This window comes from Anoplolepis gracilipes, chromosome 8 (assembly GCF_047496725.1).
Source record: "Anoplolepis gracilipes chromosome 8, ASM4749672v1, whole genome shotgun sequence".
NCBI classification, from domain to species: Eukaryota; Metazoa; Arthropoda; class Insecta; order Hymenoptera; family Formicidae; genus Anoplolepis; species Anoplolepis gracilipes.
The window spans coordinates 10,673,747-10,694,810 of NC_132977.1; the positions used below are offsets into that span (position 1 = coordinate 10,673,747).

General features: G+C 34.1%; 1 protein-coding gene across 1 annotated transcript in view; it reads left to right on the forward strand.

Moving 5' to 3' along the window:
• The window catches only part of Gaba-b-r3 (gamma-aminobutyric acid type B receptor subunit 3), a 65,753-nt gene that overhangs the window by 38,122 nt on the left and 6,567 nt on the right, over positions 1–21,064 (forward strand). The window contains exons 6-16 of the mRNA XM_072897301.1: positions 502–705; positions 2,769–2,993; positions 3,558–3,618; positions 13,954–14,077; positions 16,121–16,237; positions 16,586–16,724; positions 17,883–17,999; positions 18,175–18,336; positions 18,508–18,611; positions 18,973–19,266; positions 19,841–20,085. Coding sequence (XP_072753402.1) covers positions 502–705; positions 2,769–2,993; positions 3,558–3,618; positions 13,954–14,077; positions 16,121–16,237; positions 16,586–16,724; positions 17,883–17,999; positions 18,175–18,336; positions 18,508–18,611; positions 18,973–19,266; positions 19,841–20,085 — 1,792 coding nt within the window. The remainder of the gene's footprint in view (positions 1–501; positions 706–2,768; positions 2,994–3,557; positions 3,619–13,953; positions 14,078–16,120; positions 16,238–16,585; positions 16,725–17,882; positions 18,000–18,174; positions 18,337–18,507; positions 18,612–18,972; positions 19,267–19,840; positions 20,086–21,064) is intronic.

The following is a 21,064-nucleotide window of genomic DNA, read 5'->3' on the forward strand; positions in this document are numbered from 1 at the left end:
CGTCATAAATATTTCTTGTAACCGACACTGCGATTGCCGTCGATCCTTTTCCGACTCGAAAGAAACTTCGCCAGATGATATTATAAAATCTGATCGGACCCGCGATTGCGACGTATAATCTCTCTCGCACGCTCTTCAGTAAATCGATGAAGTAAAACTGATCGATAGGAGAAGCGATGCATTTGCGATCGTCCTCGATCATCCTCAGCTATCTCGACGAAACATGCAATCGTGCGGAATCGATCGCGATAATATGACACTATCGGCGCAGCATTATATGCTTTAGCGCCTATTGTTCGCAAACGCAATGACCTGGAGCATGTTCTTTTATAACCCTCCGTATTTAATTTTTTTGCCCGAGAATTTCGCTGGCGTATTCTCGGCACATACAATTAAATATTGTACTACTCATCTAGAAGAAATTTTGCGAAAATGTGTTTATATAAAATCGTTTATCTTGAATCTTCTTTTCATTATATTATTTTATACTGATTTTTCCAGGCCTGGAAGCTTGGAATGCACGGCGGTGATTACGCTTGGATATTGCCAGGTGATACCGTCGATTCGTTGGGAATGACGAGCGATTGGTGGCATGCTAACGTCGGAGAATGTTCACCCTCTCAGCTGTCGCAGACTCTGGATGGTTTAATCATCGTCAGGAGCCACGCTACAGTCGTGGGAGATGAGATTAGCGACTCAGGATTGGTATGTCGTTTCTATGAGATATATCGCATAAACTCCTTAAAGTGTTAGCGGGGCTTATTAACAGATGACTAGATAATAAAAAAGGCTACATTGAATTATATATCATGAGCGTAAATTAATTTCTGTACAACATGTGGAAAATTTCTCCCAACTTTCTCTTCACTTTTAGCTACCGTGTTGTTGATCAATTTGAAGTCGGTTTTTCCATTAGCAAAATTGCATTTGCAACATTTTATTGAATGTGTACTTATATGTAAACATATTCAATAAAAAAAATAGACCGTCGTTTCGACCATTACACTGCTTACGATAACGGCGACAATTGAATTCTACGGCTAAAACGGAAATGAAAATGTGAAAGCTTAGTCACCAAGTTGTAGCTATAATAACCCCTCGCTTCTGCTGCTGTTGCTAGCGCGCTAATAAATGAAATCCCGCGAGCGGAAATTAGAGTATCCCAGCGAAGAAAGCTGAAGACGAACTTACATTCTGTTCCATTAAAAAACTTGCGCCGTAAATGTCAAAGTAGAAAAAGACGCATAGGGGCCGACATGAATGTAAACGCAAGAGTACCGTCTTTTCGCGTTAAAGCTTTCTTTATTAGGTCTTAATTATTATTTGATGACGACCTATCGTAATTGACATTATATCGTGCCAATTATATAAGTTACCGTCGGTTTCCAACATTCTTAAAAAATAACAAGTCGTGAAAATAGACAGACGAAAATAGACTCTTCGCGAAACCGTCTGGAGTATGTGGATCGTGCACATCACACTTTTCACATCCGACTGACATTTCTCCCACGAACACTTTTCCAATATAGATCTGCCCCGAGCATGCCGTGGGACACAGCTTCCTCTCGCGATATCATCATGAATAATTTCTGCCGCGTATATCCGTATAATTTCTCATTCCACCGAGTGGCAAAAATAATTACGTTTGAAATGCGGAAACTTTAATGACGCTATTAATAAGCCTGATAGAGGGAACGTATTTTTTTATAGCTCTGAATGTTAAAATTGAAAATTTTTACGAGAATAAAAAAATGTGTTAACTTCATATTCGTACGAAAAAATAAAATCAAAAACTCTCTACAAAATGATTATTTTAATCGTTTATAATATTATACATTATAACACATGTATGACGTTTAACCATATTAATCAGTAACATTGAAGATTGCGAGTTTAACATTCTCTTGAAAGTAATTGCATAACTTTTTAGCCTATGGCAGAGTAGATACGCGTTCCAAAAGTTAAGCCGCTGGAAGAGTATTTCAAGTATGTCGAACACAAAGGAGAAAGATCCGATATCACATCAATTTTAATGCACAATTGTCAAAGTTCTGATTTTAAAGCATAAAATTATAAATGCAAGTGTACACTAGATGACGTTGCACCTGGTTATTAACATAAATGACACTTTGATTATTTCTCTTTCTCTCTCTCTCTCTCTTCTAGCAAGCTTAACATGCAACGCATGCAGAAAAGTTCAAGAATACTTATTATGTGTCAATCTATAATAAACCGTGATTTATTAAATTTAATCGCTTAATTAAATTTATTGCGGCAAATTTAAAAAAAATCATAGTTTATCATTCTTGTACTGATTATGCAAATTTATACCGATAAATAATCGGATTGCGACATTCTCGCTGATCCAGCTTATAGCCCGCTTCATCGCGCCTGCAATAAAGATAACATTATTAAAAATTGCAATCATTTCCTCATATCAATATACTGTAAATTTTAATAAATGTGAAATTAACAAGTATACAATAAAATTCTTTTTCTCTACTCTCGCGCATCACATCTTTTTTTTTTTTTTTTTTTTTTTTTTTAATAAAAGTACGTGGGTCTCATTAATGCAAACGACAAATTAAATAAATGTCCGCTCGACCATCGATTCGAACTGTCCTCTCTTTCTCTTTCTCCTTTTCTCTCTCTCTCTCTATCTCTCTCTTTCCTCGTATGCTTCAATTTTTTTAATTATACGGCAGAATTTGCGAATGTTTCGCGAACTGTTCGACACGCTTCATGTGTTATTCTCGTTTATTTTGCAGACCAGTGCGAAATTTACTTCAGAGCTGGTTAGCAGAAGCATCGCGCACTCGAAATTCGCGGGGCAAACATACGATGCTGTGTGGGCCATGGCACTGGCCCTCGCCAGAACTGAGGTCCTCCTAAATCGGCAGAACGAGAGCATGGCATGGTACACGCATACGAGAAAGGATCTCACTTACCGTTTGCTGGAGCAGCTGAAACTACTGCACTTTATTGGAGTTTCGGTGAGTCGGGACAGGCGAAGGATAAATAAAGCACTGAAAGTGGCCGTTTATTACGTACGTCCGCAAAACTTGAGAAACGTCACGGAAAAGTACAAAATTGCCTCACACAAATACTCACCTATATATGAGATATTCCGACGACTATTTATATCCTTTCGTCTTCTATAGATTCTTCTTGAAGTTGAGACTTCTTTAATAAAAATGGCAAACGACTCTATCCCTTTCAAAGTTTGCTTTTAATAATTGAAGATAAAAACTTTTTTTAAATTAACTTTTGTGTTATGAGATTATAGACTATTATACTTATTCATCAACCTTTTCTTAAAGGGACAAATTTGTAAAAGAGGACCTTCATATAATCCGTACAAAATCGATATAACGATATCATTAATTTATATTAGCTGATAGTAAATAAAAATAAAAGCATGACTGGATTTGCGTTGCGCTAACGAAACTCTAATTATCATTTATATTTTATACATGACACGATTCCAACATTCCGTCGTTATTTTGCAACAAATTTGTTGATTCATTTTTTATATTTTGTTTTCGTCGTGGTTACAGGGACCGGTTTCCTTCGACGATGCGGATCGCGTGGGCATCACGGCATTTTATCAAATGCATGGTAAGTGTAACAAAGATTTAAATAAAAAAAAAAAAAAAAATACAACGTATAAACGCTACGTATTTTTTCGGATATAATCCATGAATCTGTTTTCTGGAATTAGTAAGAGATAGAATTACCCAATTAACGTATTAATTGACGCGAAACTGAAGGGTCAGGGAATTGTCGGTTTAGCGACAGATTTGGCAAGATAAACGCCATTTGTTGACACGAATCGAAACTTCACTGACGACTCACTGACACATTTCGCCGGATGCTCTCCGGACTTTACACTTCATCCATTCGACACCAATGTCAATAACGCCGTTAAGCGTACAATGAGTAGGAGCTTACCGCCAGGCGACACGATGAAACGATACAACTGGGTTGAAAGCACAGACAATGGCTTTAGCTCTAACGATGCGGTGTATCGCTTATCTTCTGTCATTGAGGACAATTGGCGCGTGGACGTGTACGTAATCCAATTTATGAGTTTTCTATTACGAGACGCACGTCTAGCATCTCTCTAATGCCTTTTATTTATGACCATTTCCGCATCCTGTTTTAGAATCTTGATTTTTTATAATCGCAAATTCGCGATATAGTGTCTCTCTCACGTATTGTATATATATTCTTTTGAATAGAAAATGCAATCTTTCTTTCAAGAATCGCTTTGTATGTTACACATATGTGTGAATCTCGAAACGACGTTATTCTCGTATGCTTGCTTTGATATAAAGAGTTCGAAAGATCAATTCCGCTGTCATCGATATTTCGCAAATTGCTCCAATCTAATATTATTGCAAGCGTTGCTCGAGTATCTCATGCATTTAAATGAACTTTCAATTATATTTCGTTTCAGGTATATTGAGCCTACTTTTGTTGAAAATTAATCAATTATTACAACTTGCTATAAATGGTAGAAAGAAAATTATACTTATAAATTGTTACCGTCGTTGAAAAGTGTAAAAAATGTTTTTAATTAACATACAAAAAAACATATTCATAATATATGTGTAAATAATTGTAAAAATTGCAAAATATAAAAATAATATGTGCGTGTAACGACGTTATCAAAAATGTAGAAATCTGTTATGTTTCTAGTAGCTTCCTGCGTCGTTTTGCCGTCAACAAACGCTTGCGTTCACAAACAACATGTTTATGTTTAAAAAATTATATACTACAAAATATGCCTCTTTAAATTAAAAGTTAACGCTATGATAACATTGTCGTACCAGTCGGATATAATGTTAATTAATTCAGGAAAACATTAGCGGAGAAAGTCACGCTGCGCGTTATACACTGCACCATGTGATTACCTTTTCCCTGTCATTTCTTCTCTCTCTGTAAATGTTATTAATAGTCGTGCGCACACGTCCTGAACTAGAAATTTAGTTAATATTGTCGTAATATTATTTAATTGCATATGCAATCATACACGTTTTTCTCTTTATATATATACATATATATATATATTTCAGGAAAATACTGTCATTTCGGATGCGTCATATGCACAAATAGAATTACCCGCATTTGCCTTAGAAAAGCCGCAAAGAGAATTGAATGTAGATATACATCACCGCAGCCGGTTCACGTTTCCATTTATGTTCGTCAGAGATAAGCTATTTTTTAAGCCCTTTTGTCAATTTTCCGTATGGCTTGGTGCACTAGTATTCAAGGTATTATTGATTCATCTTTTTATTCTTTCATTCGTAAAATGAGATCTTTGCATTAGATTATTAATCCGTATAGGATTGTAGAGTTTACGATGATCCATTTGTTGCTAATTTTGCTATTAACGGACGAAACTTACTTCGCTATACCGCTAACAAATAAGCGCGAAAACTTCTCACGACATTCCCATTCGTTCGGGAGAAGCTTATACGAGAAATCGCATAGACTTCGCAAACTTCTAACTTGACGTAGCTCAACTGTGCAACTACTAACTTCGTTCGCGAAACTGACATTGAATTATAAAACTGACAATGAGTGCCTTTTGTGCTCAAAATCGCAATCAGATATCTCTTGCACATGTGATTTGTTAAATTAAATTCTTATTTTAGCTGTTGGATTTTTTTAAAGGCAAATCAAAATTGGATAGTCGTATCATATATCGGACATTTCAATCAAATCATCAAAGTAGTAATTATTTACTATCTGCGCATAAAGCCTACTGTTTCCTGATGCTATTTACAAGTGCAATGTCATAATGCGAAACTGAATGTCTCCTGCAGATTGGCTTAACAAGAAATCGATATGTATCGATTACTAGCATTATAGCTACGAATTAAATCAAATACAGGTCCGTTAAACATGCATTATTGAAATTGAGTATAGACAATATTTAATCTTGAATATTATTATAGGAAAATATTAAAGCTATAAACAAACATTTTATAAAATTTTACATTACTCTCTTTCTCTCAGAATTTACTTTCTTTTATCAGGATAATATTTATGAATTTCATGTCAATTTAATAAATCTAAGACATACCTTTAAGAAATAATTATTATGATAAGAGGTCATTTCGATTCTAATTACGTTCACTAAATGATGATCGAATATATTATATTATACATACACACACATTATGCTGTGAAAATCGACTCATCTGCCTTAGTTTCAATATTAATTGCAATCAATCATAATCACGTTAAATCCACTAGACCTCTATACTTTCTCTATAGATTTCCAATATGTGGCATCAAGTCTTTTAACATCTTTCAACCATTTACCGCGTGATATTTCAATATTGAACAAAATGCATTTTTCTTTCTTTTTATGAATACAATGGGCTGAGAAATTGCGTGAAAAAGTTTTTTGTAAAATTTATTTCCTGAAATAAATTGACTAATATTTGACCACCAAATATTTACGGCCTTTTGTCGATTTGTTTGTTTTTCTATGACAATAGCTGCTGTTAACTTTCTCATTTTATTTTGTAGGTTACAAAAAATTTTTTGCAAATGCACAATAAACTTGTTTAAATAAAAAAGCTTCGTATAATTAATATATGTGCGCTACGCGATAAGAAATTTGAAAATTAATTGAATATATATGAGAAAATTTCGCGATATTTTTCGATAGGTAAAATTCATTTACGGGGAAATCTTTGCTGGCGATCTTATAGAAAAAAGTTAATTAACGTTGCTAGTAATTAAAAAAATAAAAATAAAAGAATATACTCAGAATTATAGAAAAAGTGTAATAGAATAGACAAAACAGTCGAAAATTGATGAGCGTCTCATATAGGTACGTTAAAAACGTGGCGGTATGCCTTCAACCGGGTGAGACAAATTAAATTTGCACGTCAAATCGCGATTCGTGGCGTTCCAATAACGGGGCGAAAATAAAAGCGGCCAATTGCATATTCAGTTAGTTTTTTGCAGGGTCACGTTAGAGCATTTGCGTTTCGATGCACGAGTCGACGATTTCATTTTTCCGTCGCACAAGTGGAATTTTCCAAGAAAGATTCGCCCCACGATGGCTGAGAACGAGTGAAAGAGAAATAGAGAGAAAGTTAACAGATCCTGAAAATAAAGAACCGCCTAAATCCCTTGTCGGCGCCAAAGTTTAACGCTCGTAAAGGGTTTTGCACGAGTTTCCGTTGGAACACGGAGCAGAGCAAACATCACCTCGGTCGATGTCGCGGTTTATATATCCCTGCCGGATAATGGCAGAGTCGTCGGAGTCCGTCTGAGATAAAAGCCATGAGACGCGACTGTCATCGTGAATCTCGCAGTAACACCTTTAATAACGTTCGACGTTTTATCGATGCTATTTTATACATCGGCAAAAAATTAATTAAGTATATTAAAAAACTCTTGTTGAAATCAACAGGAGGAATCGCGCGCGAAAGCGAAGTGTCTCTTCAGCAATATTATTTGACTAAACTCATCTTTTCTTATTTTTTATTATAAAAATCGCGAAATTGAATTTAATCCGTTATTGTTAGTAGAGACGTATGTTTATTGAATTGTAATTAATGATAATAATAGTAATAATAATTTTGGTAGACACGAGATAAAAAAAAGAAATGTGTTACGTCATGCTAACATTGTTACTAATGTAATCCAATACTAAATAATTTGACATTAAAACGTGAGCTTTTTCAACTTACGTTGTTTGTAGATTGCAGGTAATTAACGTGTTAGTAATTACGCTTGCGTCAAATGCCTCTCGTGCATCACGGTAATAATGCAAAATACGGTGCTTCAAAACCAAGAAATACGTAATTGCATTCGCATTGTTCTCACGGGAAATACCCACACACATATGTACCATTATTGAAATTCTAAATTTATTCTATATTCAAGAAAACGCCCTGATAAAATTACGATTCAATTTCAATTTGATTAACCATATGAATACGATAAGACTCCACATTTGAGTTAGTTTACCAAAAGAGACCGAAAATCATTTTACGTTTATGTGTATGTGCATGTAACTTCCATAATCCCCAGCTGAAAATTGCGTCATTAAAATGCAGGGACTAAGTGCAATATCATATGTTGCAGACGGTGCAAACAGTGCGTTTCCGCATTCGCGCATGGGTCGAAATTTGAATAACCATCAAATTCGCCAGAAATCTAAAATCTAAAGCCGAGCGGTGCTCGAAAATCTCGCGCGCGGAAAACAAGATTTGCGGGACGGACGCGGCGAAATGAAAGTTTACGTGCATGGAATTTACGGATGAGATATTCCGAGATATCGTCGTCGAATTTTTCGCGTAAAGCGAGCCGCGATAATCGATATACGCGCCACGTCGAAGAATCCGGGCGAGATCCATCCGCCGCGAGATTCGAGATCCACGATCCACGGTGCCGCCCCAATGGCGGAATGGAACAATGGGTCAAGAGTTCTCTCTCGCCAGTACAAACAATGCCGACGCATAATTCGAGTGGTCCGCACAAGCACCGATCTGCGGTATGCTTACGATTCCGACGTTAGAATTCTCCGCGAAATCAAGCCTCTCTCGCGGAGTGCACGCTCGTGCACCTAACCGATAACGAACCAAGACGGTATTTCTGACGGTGTCGGGTCGTTTGGTCATTGGTACAGTATTGTCTTACTTTTTCGCACATTCTCGATTATACTTTCGAGACCAAGGTCGCGAATCATTACTCTTCTTTGGTTGTGTGTGTCTGTAGTCTGTACCCGCCGGCCTGTGTTGCCTGTGTTTCGACTAAAAACGGTACGACCTGAACAATCTCTTAAAAGCTCCGATGTTGAAAAAAAAGGAAGATAAATACCTTTCTGCTCAGCTTTTTCGTCTTTTGTTGTCACACATATAAGACATACGAATGTTCTTTTTTTTTTTTTTAACAACGTACAAATATCAAATTCATCTATCAAATATTACCTCTTAATAAATATTTTATGTAACTGCACGCGATTGTATTTTTGGACAAGTAAAGATTTTATTGATCTAGATCGCGTTATAAACATTGTAAACAAAACAAATCGTTTCTCGTTATTAGAAAAATATTATCAGAAACTCGTTGTCGGAACCCGTTACTCCTATGGCTCTTAAAAGAGATTGTGTAAAGTTTTCAACAAATATTAGCATCTGCCTTCTCTTCCCACTAGTCAGCTTAACAAAGAGAAATTGAGACGCTGATAATCCAAAGCGCTTTGTTTAAACTTGAGACCTTCTTGGTACGTTACCGCAAGGTTTAACGTTACTTCTCTCTCTCTCTCTCTTTGTTGGCAGCAAGATCCGTGTATTTCTAGAGACATCACGTATTTTATTTCTACCGTTCATAATCTTCCAATGTGTTTTCGGTGAACTTTCGTACAATCTCTTCGTGATAAAAAAAAAAAAAAAAACACTTTAAAACTCATCGAAAATTATTTTCCACTCCATGTATCGCGGTGGAAAATCATTAGTCACGTTTTAGTTGGAACAAAAACAATTGCGCGGCAGAGAAGTATTCCCCTTCATTAAGAAAGTTTTTAGGCGATTCATCAAAAGGGGTTGGTAACTTGCGGGTTTTCGTTGAAAATGGGTGACACATTCTCTTTCATTTCCTATCTCTCTTACGGTAAGGCTGGGTCCGACCTCTTGTCATTTTCACGCCGTTCTGATAACCACCGTCTATGGTACGTCACACGCTCATCGCTTAGCTCGTTAACCCTTCTCGGAGCATCGCGAAGATGCGACTTCTTTTTCAGATACCGCGTCGGTAGCATCGATTTTAGATAAAGTCAACAAACTGGCACGAATTTCCGGCGCCAATAGCGACTACAAAGAGAGCTCACACAAAGGGCTCTGCTGTTTGGACAAATTAAATAGTATCGACTGCGCGTTTACCACCTGTGACCTGTCTTTCGTTTTTTTTCACGCCGCGCGTTTGCTTTCAGCTGTCAAACCCCTACTGCAATCTATCAAATTTCACGGCAAATAGTCAAGCCTCGCTTGTTAATATATCGGACACTCGAAAGAGATATAGAGAAAGACGAAATATAATCATCTCTCCTTAGTACAACAGATTAAATGGTGTGGATTGGTGAAATCACGAACCTAATATGTATTCTCATTTGATCGTATAATGATAGATGAAAGAAATTTATCGAGGGCGATGAATTGAACTGATTGAATGACGGTTCCTTATGTAGGTCAACGAGGGTTGCGAAGAACATTGAACATATTACGATACAGGGAAAATTTTTTATACGGCGGACTGTCACGGATATCGATTCGTCTTGGTATCTCTGCAAAAGAGAAAAAAATTATAGACCAAGTTGTGTGTTTCCGTATTACGTTCCGTATCGAAAATCGGATATAAACGAGCGCAAGCGAGAAACTGCAGCGTACGATTGAACTCTGTTTTATTTATGACATAGAGTGATTGGGTCGATTGTCTCATTATCTATCGAATAGAATCGACTAAATAGATTTGCCGCTTATTTCGAATACATCGAGCCATATTCAGGCAATCACGTTTATGTCACTACCATTTATCGTATCATTATTTTATTTTGTTACTTTTGCTGCTTTCTCATTAATCACTATCGATTACCGTTTACAGCGGTCTTTTTCGCTTCTTTCCTTTATTGTATTATAGTATTGGAAAGTTTAAAAAAAAAATGTATTATTATTTCAATATATGCGTAATGTATAATAATTCTAATGCATATGAGATTGTGGCATTTATTTATCGGCTTCGCTGCGGAGAAATTTGAAGTGCGTGTTAAAATTCGTCGCGCTCAATTTACATGCGGGATTAAACTCGCAAGAGCAGTCACAGAGTGCTGGCACGTTGTCGCGAGTATATCACGAAATATTACGGTGACTTCTCACTGGAAAAATTGCTTCCCGATGTTGGAATATATGTATGACAGAGGGAAAAAAAAGAAGTAAAATAAACCCGCAAGCGAGACACAGATCCCTTTATCCGCTTACGTTCAAATGACTAGGACGAATACAGTGTTTTTTGACTGACAATTTATTATACAGGTATATGTAATCACGCACGCTAATTCTTTTCTCTCGCTACCAAATGATAATAGCCATTGCGCCGCACGCGAGAATTCGCGAGATCAATGTGCGAGCTGACGCGACGCAATGAAAGGCGAACAAATTGTTGGACGCATGATGCTGTAAAGCCCGCTTTGCGCGATCTAAAATGCACGAAAGACCCTGCCGAGAAATTTGCTATTAAATTCATTCTGAAATTTTGGACACAATGTATAGAATTTGATTCTAATGATATAATTTCGTGTTGCACGAAGGTAAAAGTCTAAATAAAATGTTATCATAAGTTTGACTTTGTAAAATATAGCTTGTGTAAAATGGCTTAAATGTTTCGAGTTGCACGTGAAAAAAAAGTCACATAAATGCGGCATAGGAAGAAACAAAAGGCAATATAGGTAGCATAAATTGCAAACATTCGCTCGTTTGCTGTTTTCTAGCAGGAAGAATAAATCCGACGACATGACTATTCTTTGTTGCTCCTCGAATTAAAGTTGACGCGAAACAGAGCTAACTGCTCTTGGTATAAGAGAAAATTGTCGACCAACGTACAAAGTGCTTTAGACTGATTTTAAAACTCTGTATAATGAGAATAACAACAAATTGGCAAAAACACTTGGCTCGCGCGTTTGATATACGCGACAAGTAACTACTGAAATTTTAAATCTTTGTAACAGATTTATGCTCTGAGTAGACTGCTTCCTTTAATTGACAAGATCCAGCATCTTTGTTTTTTTGAAAAGAATTTTTCAACTCTATACAGAATTTGTTTATTTTTATATCTTTAAATTTTTAATATAACTTTTTTTACTATTCTTTAACATATTCTTTCTCGTTATATTACATTTTAATTTTATGGACTAACAGTAAGTGTTACTCATACAATATGTTTTAAGATATTTTACACGTGTACGTACAATATATGTCTTATATATGTTTAACATATTGTCAATCATTTCTGATATATAAATACGTCCTGACATCTAGATATTATATACTGAATTATATTGGATTATATATTAAAATGTACATATATATATATATATATGTACCAATAAAAAAATACAATTTTTTATTATATTTCTAAGAACTTGAGATTTCAAATCGCAGTCGCTTATTTCAGTGTCGAGAAAATATGAAGGAAAAGTCTGTTTAAAGATTCATTAGAAATATATCACTATCTTCACGACTGCAAGCTCCAGAAAACTTAACTTTAACTTTTCCATCCATTTGTAATCTACAATCATATTAACATTACTTCCTAGAATTATGCGCCAGAGGAAAAGACAGAGAGAGAGAGAGAGAGAGAGAGAGAGAGAGAGAGAGAGAGAGAGGGGGAGCGCTTACCGATTCAAAGCAATTTGGATATCGTATCATTACTGAATCAATGTGCATAATGTTACGAGTAAAATACGAATTAAATAATATAGCATTTCTATCGTCAAATTGTAACAGGTTATCAATTCTCTATCATATAATACTATTGGGGATTCGATATTATTATATATTTGAATAATGTTGCATTATTAATATTAAAAGAGACAATATATATTTATTTACATACTTTATATTATAAAATATAAAACGCATTATAAAAAAGTGAAAAGTAAATTTATTTTGTTCAACTATCATAAAAGATAATTAAATTTTTTTTTCTTAATTTAAAATCAAGTATATAGTTTTTGATAGTATACTTACTCGTCTGCCCCGTAATTTTTCTTGTATCATACTACACTTTGCTATAAAATGATCGCTTTCAAAATCGATCAGATTAATCGAATGGCGCTTAATCCGTTATTTGAATAGATTTTTCATTGAAATTTCGACCTCAGGTGCGATGATAGCAATGCTGACAAGGTTCTCACGGCTTGAATCTACCTTTTGCCTCGCGAATATCCGAGCTTATCGACTTTGGCCGATAAATCGCCAGATGAGTACGAGAGAAAAAGAGGCGAGTAATGGATTTTCTAAAGATATCGAACATGATGAGGTAAAAGCAATTAAAGCCTCGATTTGATTAACGTTGCCCTTTCGATATGCAATATAATTCCGTCTCCAATAAGAAGGTAATTATCAGAATTTGAAGAAAGTCACGTCTATTTTGCTGAAATTAATATTGAATGATATTTAAAAATTTGATCAGACATAATTAGGAATTATTTGATGCTGTTGATTTTTTTTTACTCGCAAACTATCTACTAAAGTTCTTCTTATTTATACGCGTATTGTCAGTTTCGAACATTAGTAGATTAATTTCTGCTTCAAAATTGCCTCCAATAAAGAGAAGAAAACGATAAATGTGCAAACAATCGGAAACGGCAAGAGAGAGGAAATTACACTCTCAACTTGAATAAACGTCCCTTTGGACGTCTCGATCTCTTTTCGCTACTTATTTTCCGACGCACGAACGGAGCAGTTTTATCAGGCATTCACAAAGAGAGAACGAAAGAAAAAATCGAAATAGAGCAGAACAGACAAAAAAATTTAGTTTAAAGTAAAAATCGATAGTCTTTATCCCGACAAAAAATCTATTTTACTACACCGTTATAGTTTATAGTTTGTAATTTTATTATTTTCTATTCCTGAAACAATCGTAATTTAGTCCAGAAACTGGGTAATCCGTTATAAACTGATTTATTCCAGAAACTGCGTAATCCGAATGAAATGGAAATAATAATAATAAGTATTAAATCAAAATGTAATAATAAATATTAAATCAAAATTAACTAATTCATTAATTAATCTTAAATAATAATTATTATATAATTTCTCTATCTAAGATTTATTGAGATAAAATTTTACTGGGACCAAATTGCAGTGTAATAGCGCACTTTTACCACGCGATGCGCTTTAGATTGATAAAAAAATTTTTCGATTACAGGACGCATCATTAGGAGAATAGCTATCTACACTCCCGAAGATGGGAAACTGATAATGAACTGTCCAGGATGTGTGGCTACAAGATGGCCCGGAGGGCAAGTACCAGCGGCTCGCAGGGTCTTCCGGTATGTATTATCAATATTATCAGATACAATTGAATCATGAGTTATTATATTAGATAAATTAAACTTAATTCTCTTAATTTCCTTCTAATTTGTATACCTAAATAAGCATATTTAAGTAGCTAAAAACAAATATATAATCCATAATAAAAAAAAAAGTGATGAAAACCCGTGAAAAACGTGTTCAAGTCGAATTTTGACATTTATATTGTTATACTTTTTCTGATTGGCGATCAATAACATTGAAAACTGAATGTTAATTTAATTTGTTGAATTTGTTAGTTGACAGTTTGGTGAAGCATGCTACATGCTACTTCCAAATAATCAAAATGACAGTTTGTTCAAATCTTTATTTTTCATTAATATTCGATAACTACTTTATAGATTTTTTTGAAACTTACATATTTTATGTATCTTAAAGCATAGAAATTGAATTTGTCTGAAACAATTTTTATCTTATTTGTTTTTTGTATAACCGTAATTTAACACAGTAATTATACGAACATATAATTGTTTAAAATCTTTTAAAGAAGAAAATAATTTCTTATAAACACTAGCAAACAGCGCGCGCTTTTTATATAGACTTATTTTTTATTTAGGCGTAATATATTTGTTAAAGATTTTTATTTTGCATAAATTAAGCGTATTTAATTACTTTAATTACTTTTTTTAAATTTTATATATGTAATTTTATACATATAATATTTTCCTTATTCTTCTGTAATTCTATAGTATATACATATACATATACATATATAAAACTCCTTTCTTTAAAATTCTTTTATAAATTTAGAAAGCTAAGTTATTTTTACACACACTTATATATAAGAGTATATTGTATATTAAAATAGAATTAAGGGATTTATTATGGTTTTTGTGATTATAATATCGTTACCACTTTCTGATTGATTTTAATTGATTTTGGTATTTATTTTCGCACTGTCAGTTATTTACAAACATTTGCGCGGAAAATAATAACACTCTTTCAAAAAGTAGGGTGTTAACTTTTAATATCTTGTAAAGTCTTTTGATTGCTGGAACGCTTTCTGAATTCATCTTTCAAATGACTGATATTATTCTATTAATTTTGTTGTTCCTTGTGTTCCGTATTCTTAATTCAATATTAAAGTTAACATATTACTTTTTAAAAGAATGTCATATTTTTTTATGCAAATGCTTATAAATGAATGACAGTAAATGAAGTACAAAGATAAATATCAAAATTAATTAAAATCAGTTAGAAAGCGCAACAATAATATATCTCGAAAACTATTAATTCTTTCATCAATTCTCTCTATTTTAATATACAATATACTTTTATATAAGTGTAAAAATAACTTATTTTCTATATTATATAAAAGGAAAAGAAAAAAAATATATGCTTATGAAATTACATGTAGAAATTATAATATTGTGTATGTGTATATTGTAGATGTATATTGTAGGCGTATATTGTAGGAATAGTATTGTTGTCGAAAGAACTCTCCAGTGACATATGAATGCCTGGTTAAACTGTTGGAAGAGCTGAAAGAGAAACGAAAAATGTCTTACAATTAAACAAATTTTTTCTTTTATGAGAAAGTAAAAGCGAGAAAGAACCAATATACGTGAATATGAAATAATTCCTAGTATAATAAAAAAGAGTATATGTTTCATAACGCGCACTTCTATCTTACACATACATCTAATCTTATCGTTATACAAATCAAGATTTAATAATATAAATAATGATTAATTATTTTATTACGAATAAAAATTACTGAAATAATTAATGCTACATAAATGGATGGACACGTGGGAAAATCATCGTCGTCAAATATTTAATCGTTTTGACACGCGTTTATTTGCAATATTTCGACGATGTAATCACAGCTTGTACCAAGTTATGTAGAGCAATAGCGATAGCAATTATAACAGCACGAAACAACGCGTTAAATTAATTTATATGCCGTTTGATAACCTCAGTCGATAATTCATCAAATCCATGAAAGCCATCACACCAGAGAGAGAGAGAGAGAGAGTGATCATGTATATTATTGCATGCAGATTACGAATGGTGACAGTGGCACCTGCTGCGTTCCTCGCCATTACCTGCATCGCCAGTGTCGGTGTTACTTTGACTCTTGCTTTCCTGGCCTTTAATCTTCACTTTCGTAAGCACAAGTAAGCTTATTGTTCAATATAAGCAGCACACATGCATAACTGTTCTGTAATATTGACAAAATATATCACACATAAAACGCAAGCTTTCAAGTAATATCTAGCTTGATCTATTTGCTCAACGCAAATTTATTCTTTGAATATCTACTTGATTAATTTTGTTTAAATATGGATATAAATTAATTATTTTAATAATTAAAAAAAAAATGTTCCAAGGCAATATTTTTTTACGAATCAAAATAAATGAAGAGACAGATCACTTATGGGAATGACGCTTGCTACATATCAATAAATTTATATATAAATCATCATGATATATCACTCAAGTTCATTATTTTTGGATATTGGCAGAAACATAAAACTTTCAAGTCCAAGGCTAAATAATATGGCAGCCGTTGGTTGTGGTCTGGTCTACGGTGCTGTTATACTTTTGGGACTGGACGACGCCACATTACCCGACAGCGATGGTTATTATCCTACGGTGTGCAAGGTGATTAACATCCATTATGGGGAATATTAACGTCTCCGATGTTTCGATCAATAATATGAGTATTAGTTTAATTTACATAATGTATGCTAATAATCTTCGTTAATATATACAGCTATGGCCAAAAGTATATTAATATTTTGTTAATAGTATATAAATATTTAAAAGTAGGAAAGTTTAAAAAAAGCATTTTATAGGCAAAATGTTGTAGTTTATGAAACTTGGCTTAAATTTTTCGAGAGAAATTTTTATATCGAACTGCCGAATGTCAAAAATACATAATTTTAAAAAACAAAACAAAATGTTGTTTTTTAAAGTATAGAACAAGAAAGGTACCAAATTTTTTAAATTACCGATAACAACTTTAATGCGTTATCAGTACATTAAAAAATTTTTCTATTTTCCTCATTTTGTGTTTTAAAAAAAAACATTGTTTTGTTTCTTAAAATTTTATTATATTTTTGACACTCTGCAGTTTGGTAAAAAAATTTTTTTTCTAAAAATTTAAATCAAGTTCCATAAACTACAACATTTTGCCTATAAAATGCTTTTTTTTAAACTTTCCTACAATTTCTTTTGGCCAAGATATATAATTTTGAAACTAAATCTGTGTTTTTTAGACATGTTATCGATACTCGGCGAAAAGTTATGGCAGACGAAAAATTAAAAAAAACATTTTAAAGCTTGAAATTTCAGTTTTAAAGTGCTATTACTAGTTTTAAAAAATTTTTTTATTTTTTTTAATAGTACTTATATATTATTAACAAAATAAGAAATACGGAAAATTTAAGGGTGCCTAATACTTTTGACTATGGCTGTATACATAAGTGATTTACAAATTAATATATAAAAAATTTTATATTAAATGCACATTTAATAAACAAATCTGAACCTGAAAATCTTTTTTATGAAAATAATTTTGCAGTTGCCGAATAAAATATAATTTTTTTACATACTGAAATGCAACGTGCAGCAGTAATGAAAATGTGCAATTTTATATTTAGTCATATATTAAAAATTATATATTAATTAGAATTTGTTTATTAGAAATTGCAAAAAACTGTTTGTCCTTGTAATATCTTATGTATATATTATATTACGGGATATTCTCTTAAAAATGAAAATTAAGATAAGCGTGTCGTGCGCATTTTCGATCTACAGGCGAGAGTGTATCTGTTATCAGCCGGCTTCTCTCTGGCTTTTGGCTCAATGTTCACAAAGACTTATCGAGTACACAGGATCTTCACCAGGAGCCGGAGTGGGGTCGTCAAGAACAAGGTTGGCCGACTTGACAATAATTCCCTTCTCACGTCTAGCGAACAAACGCAAAACCAATATTTGTATGAAAAGAGATTCTCGAAAAAAGATACGCATGTTCTGGCGCGCTTACAAAATCAATATCCCTGCGTCAGATAACATAAATCGTAGAGATTTATCGCTTTGTACTTTTCAGTTGCTCCAGGATACCCAGCTGATATTCTTGATCTGCATGCTCCTAGTGATTGACGTTGTCGTGGTAACATTGTGGGTGATTCTAGACCCGATGCAACGTCACTTGCAAAATCTCACCCTGGAGATTAGTCCGCAGGACCGGGGGGTCGTCTATCAACCTCAGGTAACTGATATGAAACAGAGATACATACCTACATATATACATTCCAGAATTGCCTTCGTCATCTCAAACGAGCCACGGTGAACGGTCACAGTTGAACGTTACGATTGCGTAATTATCATTAATGAGCCGTAGCCAATTAACTAACTCGCGTCTTTATTTATTCTTGCACAGGTGGAGGTGTGCCGTTCGCAACACACGAACGGCTGGTTAAGCGCTCTCTACGTTTACAAAGGTTTATTGCTCGTAGTCGGAGTTTACATGGCCTGGGAAACGAGGTAAGTTCAAAAACAAAAACGTTTCCAAGTTGGCACAGCTCTCTCTAATAATAGAGATAATCTCGTGAATATTTTACGAAATCCCAACACATTAATTTTGCATATTTTGCATGGATATTAATTTCTCATTATCGACTATCTCTAATTTCTGCGGAATTATTAACTAATCCTGTTTTGTTTATCGCTTTCCTCGAATGTCGATTGTTTAAGCTTGGTTTAAATAAAATCGTCATATATTTCCATGCGTCTTGGAGAGAGTTAAATCCATGGATTTCCATGATTAAATCGGCACCATTGGCTTAAATACTGTCAATTCAAACGGGAGTTGTACAATACATAAATGAATCGCTGATTTTTTCAGGCACGTAAAGATTCCAGCCCTAAACGACTCGCAATACATCGGTATGAGCGTGTACTTTGTAGTAATCACGTCGGGTATCGTCGTAGTGTTAGCCAACTTAATGCCCGACCGCGCGACCCTGGCCTTCGTCACGATCACTGCCTTGATCTTGGCTTCGACGACGGCGACCCTGGCGCTACTTTTTCTACCCCAATTGGCAAATATCCTAGCGGGGGAGAGAGCCGATCCGGTCGTGCAAAGTTTCGGTCTCAAGATCGAATGCAACACGCGTAGATTTGTCACCGATGACAAAAGGTAAGCGACCAAAGAGAACTTCTCCTCGACGGAAAAAATAGAGAAAACATAAAATTAAGAGTCGCACGCGAAAGGATGATAAAGCATAATAATACCGTTTGATATAGCGATAAGAGATTCTCCTCTCTTTCAACGGAGGTGTTTTAATCGATTGGGCGGATCAACCTCGAAACAATGTCCCTTTATCGCGTTCTGGAATCCCCTCGCATTTCTTCGAGACGTTGGGAGAAAAATTACTTCGTGTCGCGTCGCAAACGACTGTTTACGGATTGCAAAGTTCAAGGACAACTGTTAGACTTATTTAATACAACTACGTTATTTTTTTTTTTTTTTTTTTTTTTGTAATGACTTGTTTGCAAAACTATTTCAAATTTTTGCCATTTTAAAATTTACATATCTGTCAAATACATATATTTTCAAGATATCTATTCTCACTTGCCAAATTGACAAATTTCTAAATCTCATGTGATAGTTGATTATTACTTACAAATCATTATTTTTTGTAAAAGTAGCAGAATTGACATTTGTGTAAAATTGTTAAAATATACTAAAAACAATCATATTTTGACAACAGAGAATTACAATATCGTGTGGAGGTGCAAAACCGAGTTTATCGACGTGAAATGGCACAGCTGGAACTTGAATTGGCGAGATTGGAGAAGCAACTGGCGCAAGAGCCAACGGAACCGTCGCGTGCCTCATCAAGCACCTCGATTCCGCAACGAAATCCGAGCATCGGGGGTGGTTTACCCCTTTTATTGCTCAGTGTTTTACCTCCGGTTATTCCCCGAGCCAGCTGGCCCTCGGCAGATTCGTCCGGTAAGTGTAAATTTATATTATGAATAATTATGGAGATCCGTTGTGCAAAAAGAACGCTGTTCCAATCTTTGCTATCTAACATCTTAAAATCACTTTGAAAATTTAATTTACCTTTTTCGTCTGTTGAATTAATCAAGATACAACAGTCAGATAGATTTTTAACGATAAAAGAAGTCCGATAAAAGACCGCGCGCATCTTTATACAATACGAAAGAAGATAAGAGGGTATCGATCGACCACCATCGTACATTTTGTATCGTATTCTGCAAAATGAATAAATTGGCTTTTAGTAGTTTGGAAGCTAATACTCGTATTAATTTTTTGTAAAAACATGATAAAAATTTTCTTTATCAAAATAAATTACTTATTGAAGCTAAAGTTTACTTACATAACATAAAAGCATTTGGAATATATACATAATATAATGTTTGAAATATATATATATATATATATATATATATATAATAAAAAATATAACTGATAGATTATATTAAGATAAAAAACGTAATAAGATAGGAAGAGACATACCAAAACTTGCACGACGAATCCAGCTTTGCAAGCAGGAGAGAAGGAAGGAACTACAAGTATTAATGATTTTCTCGCTTCGTCGTTTTTCCGTCGATCAGATGTCCAAGAAAGGTGACAGAAATCCCTTTATTGCACGTGATTGCCTGAAAAACTACCCACGTTCACTTGCTTGACTTGAAACGTGGGAGGAGAGCTCGAATCATAGAAGATGTTAGTGTAGAAGAGAAAAAAAAATATCCTGTTTAAAAGTTCAAAGTTCTCCTGCGCATTGGGATGATTTGCGAGTTTTATAATTAGATTTGCGATACAAAGCAATTATTCTTCGGAAGAAAAACATATATGCATGCGCAAACTTAGCATTTGAGAGATTTCAACTTTCTCGCAGAAACTTTACCTACTTAGTGCGTTAATTATTCGCTGTAAACATTATATGTGAAAATTTAATATACAT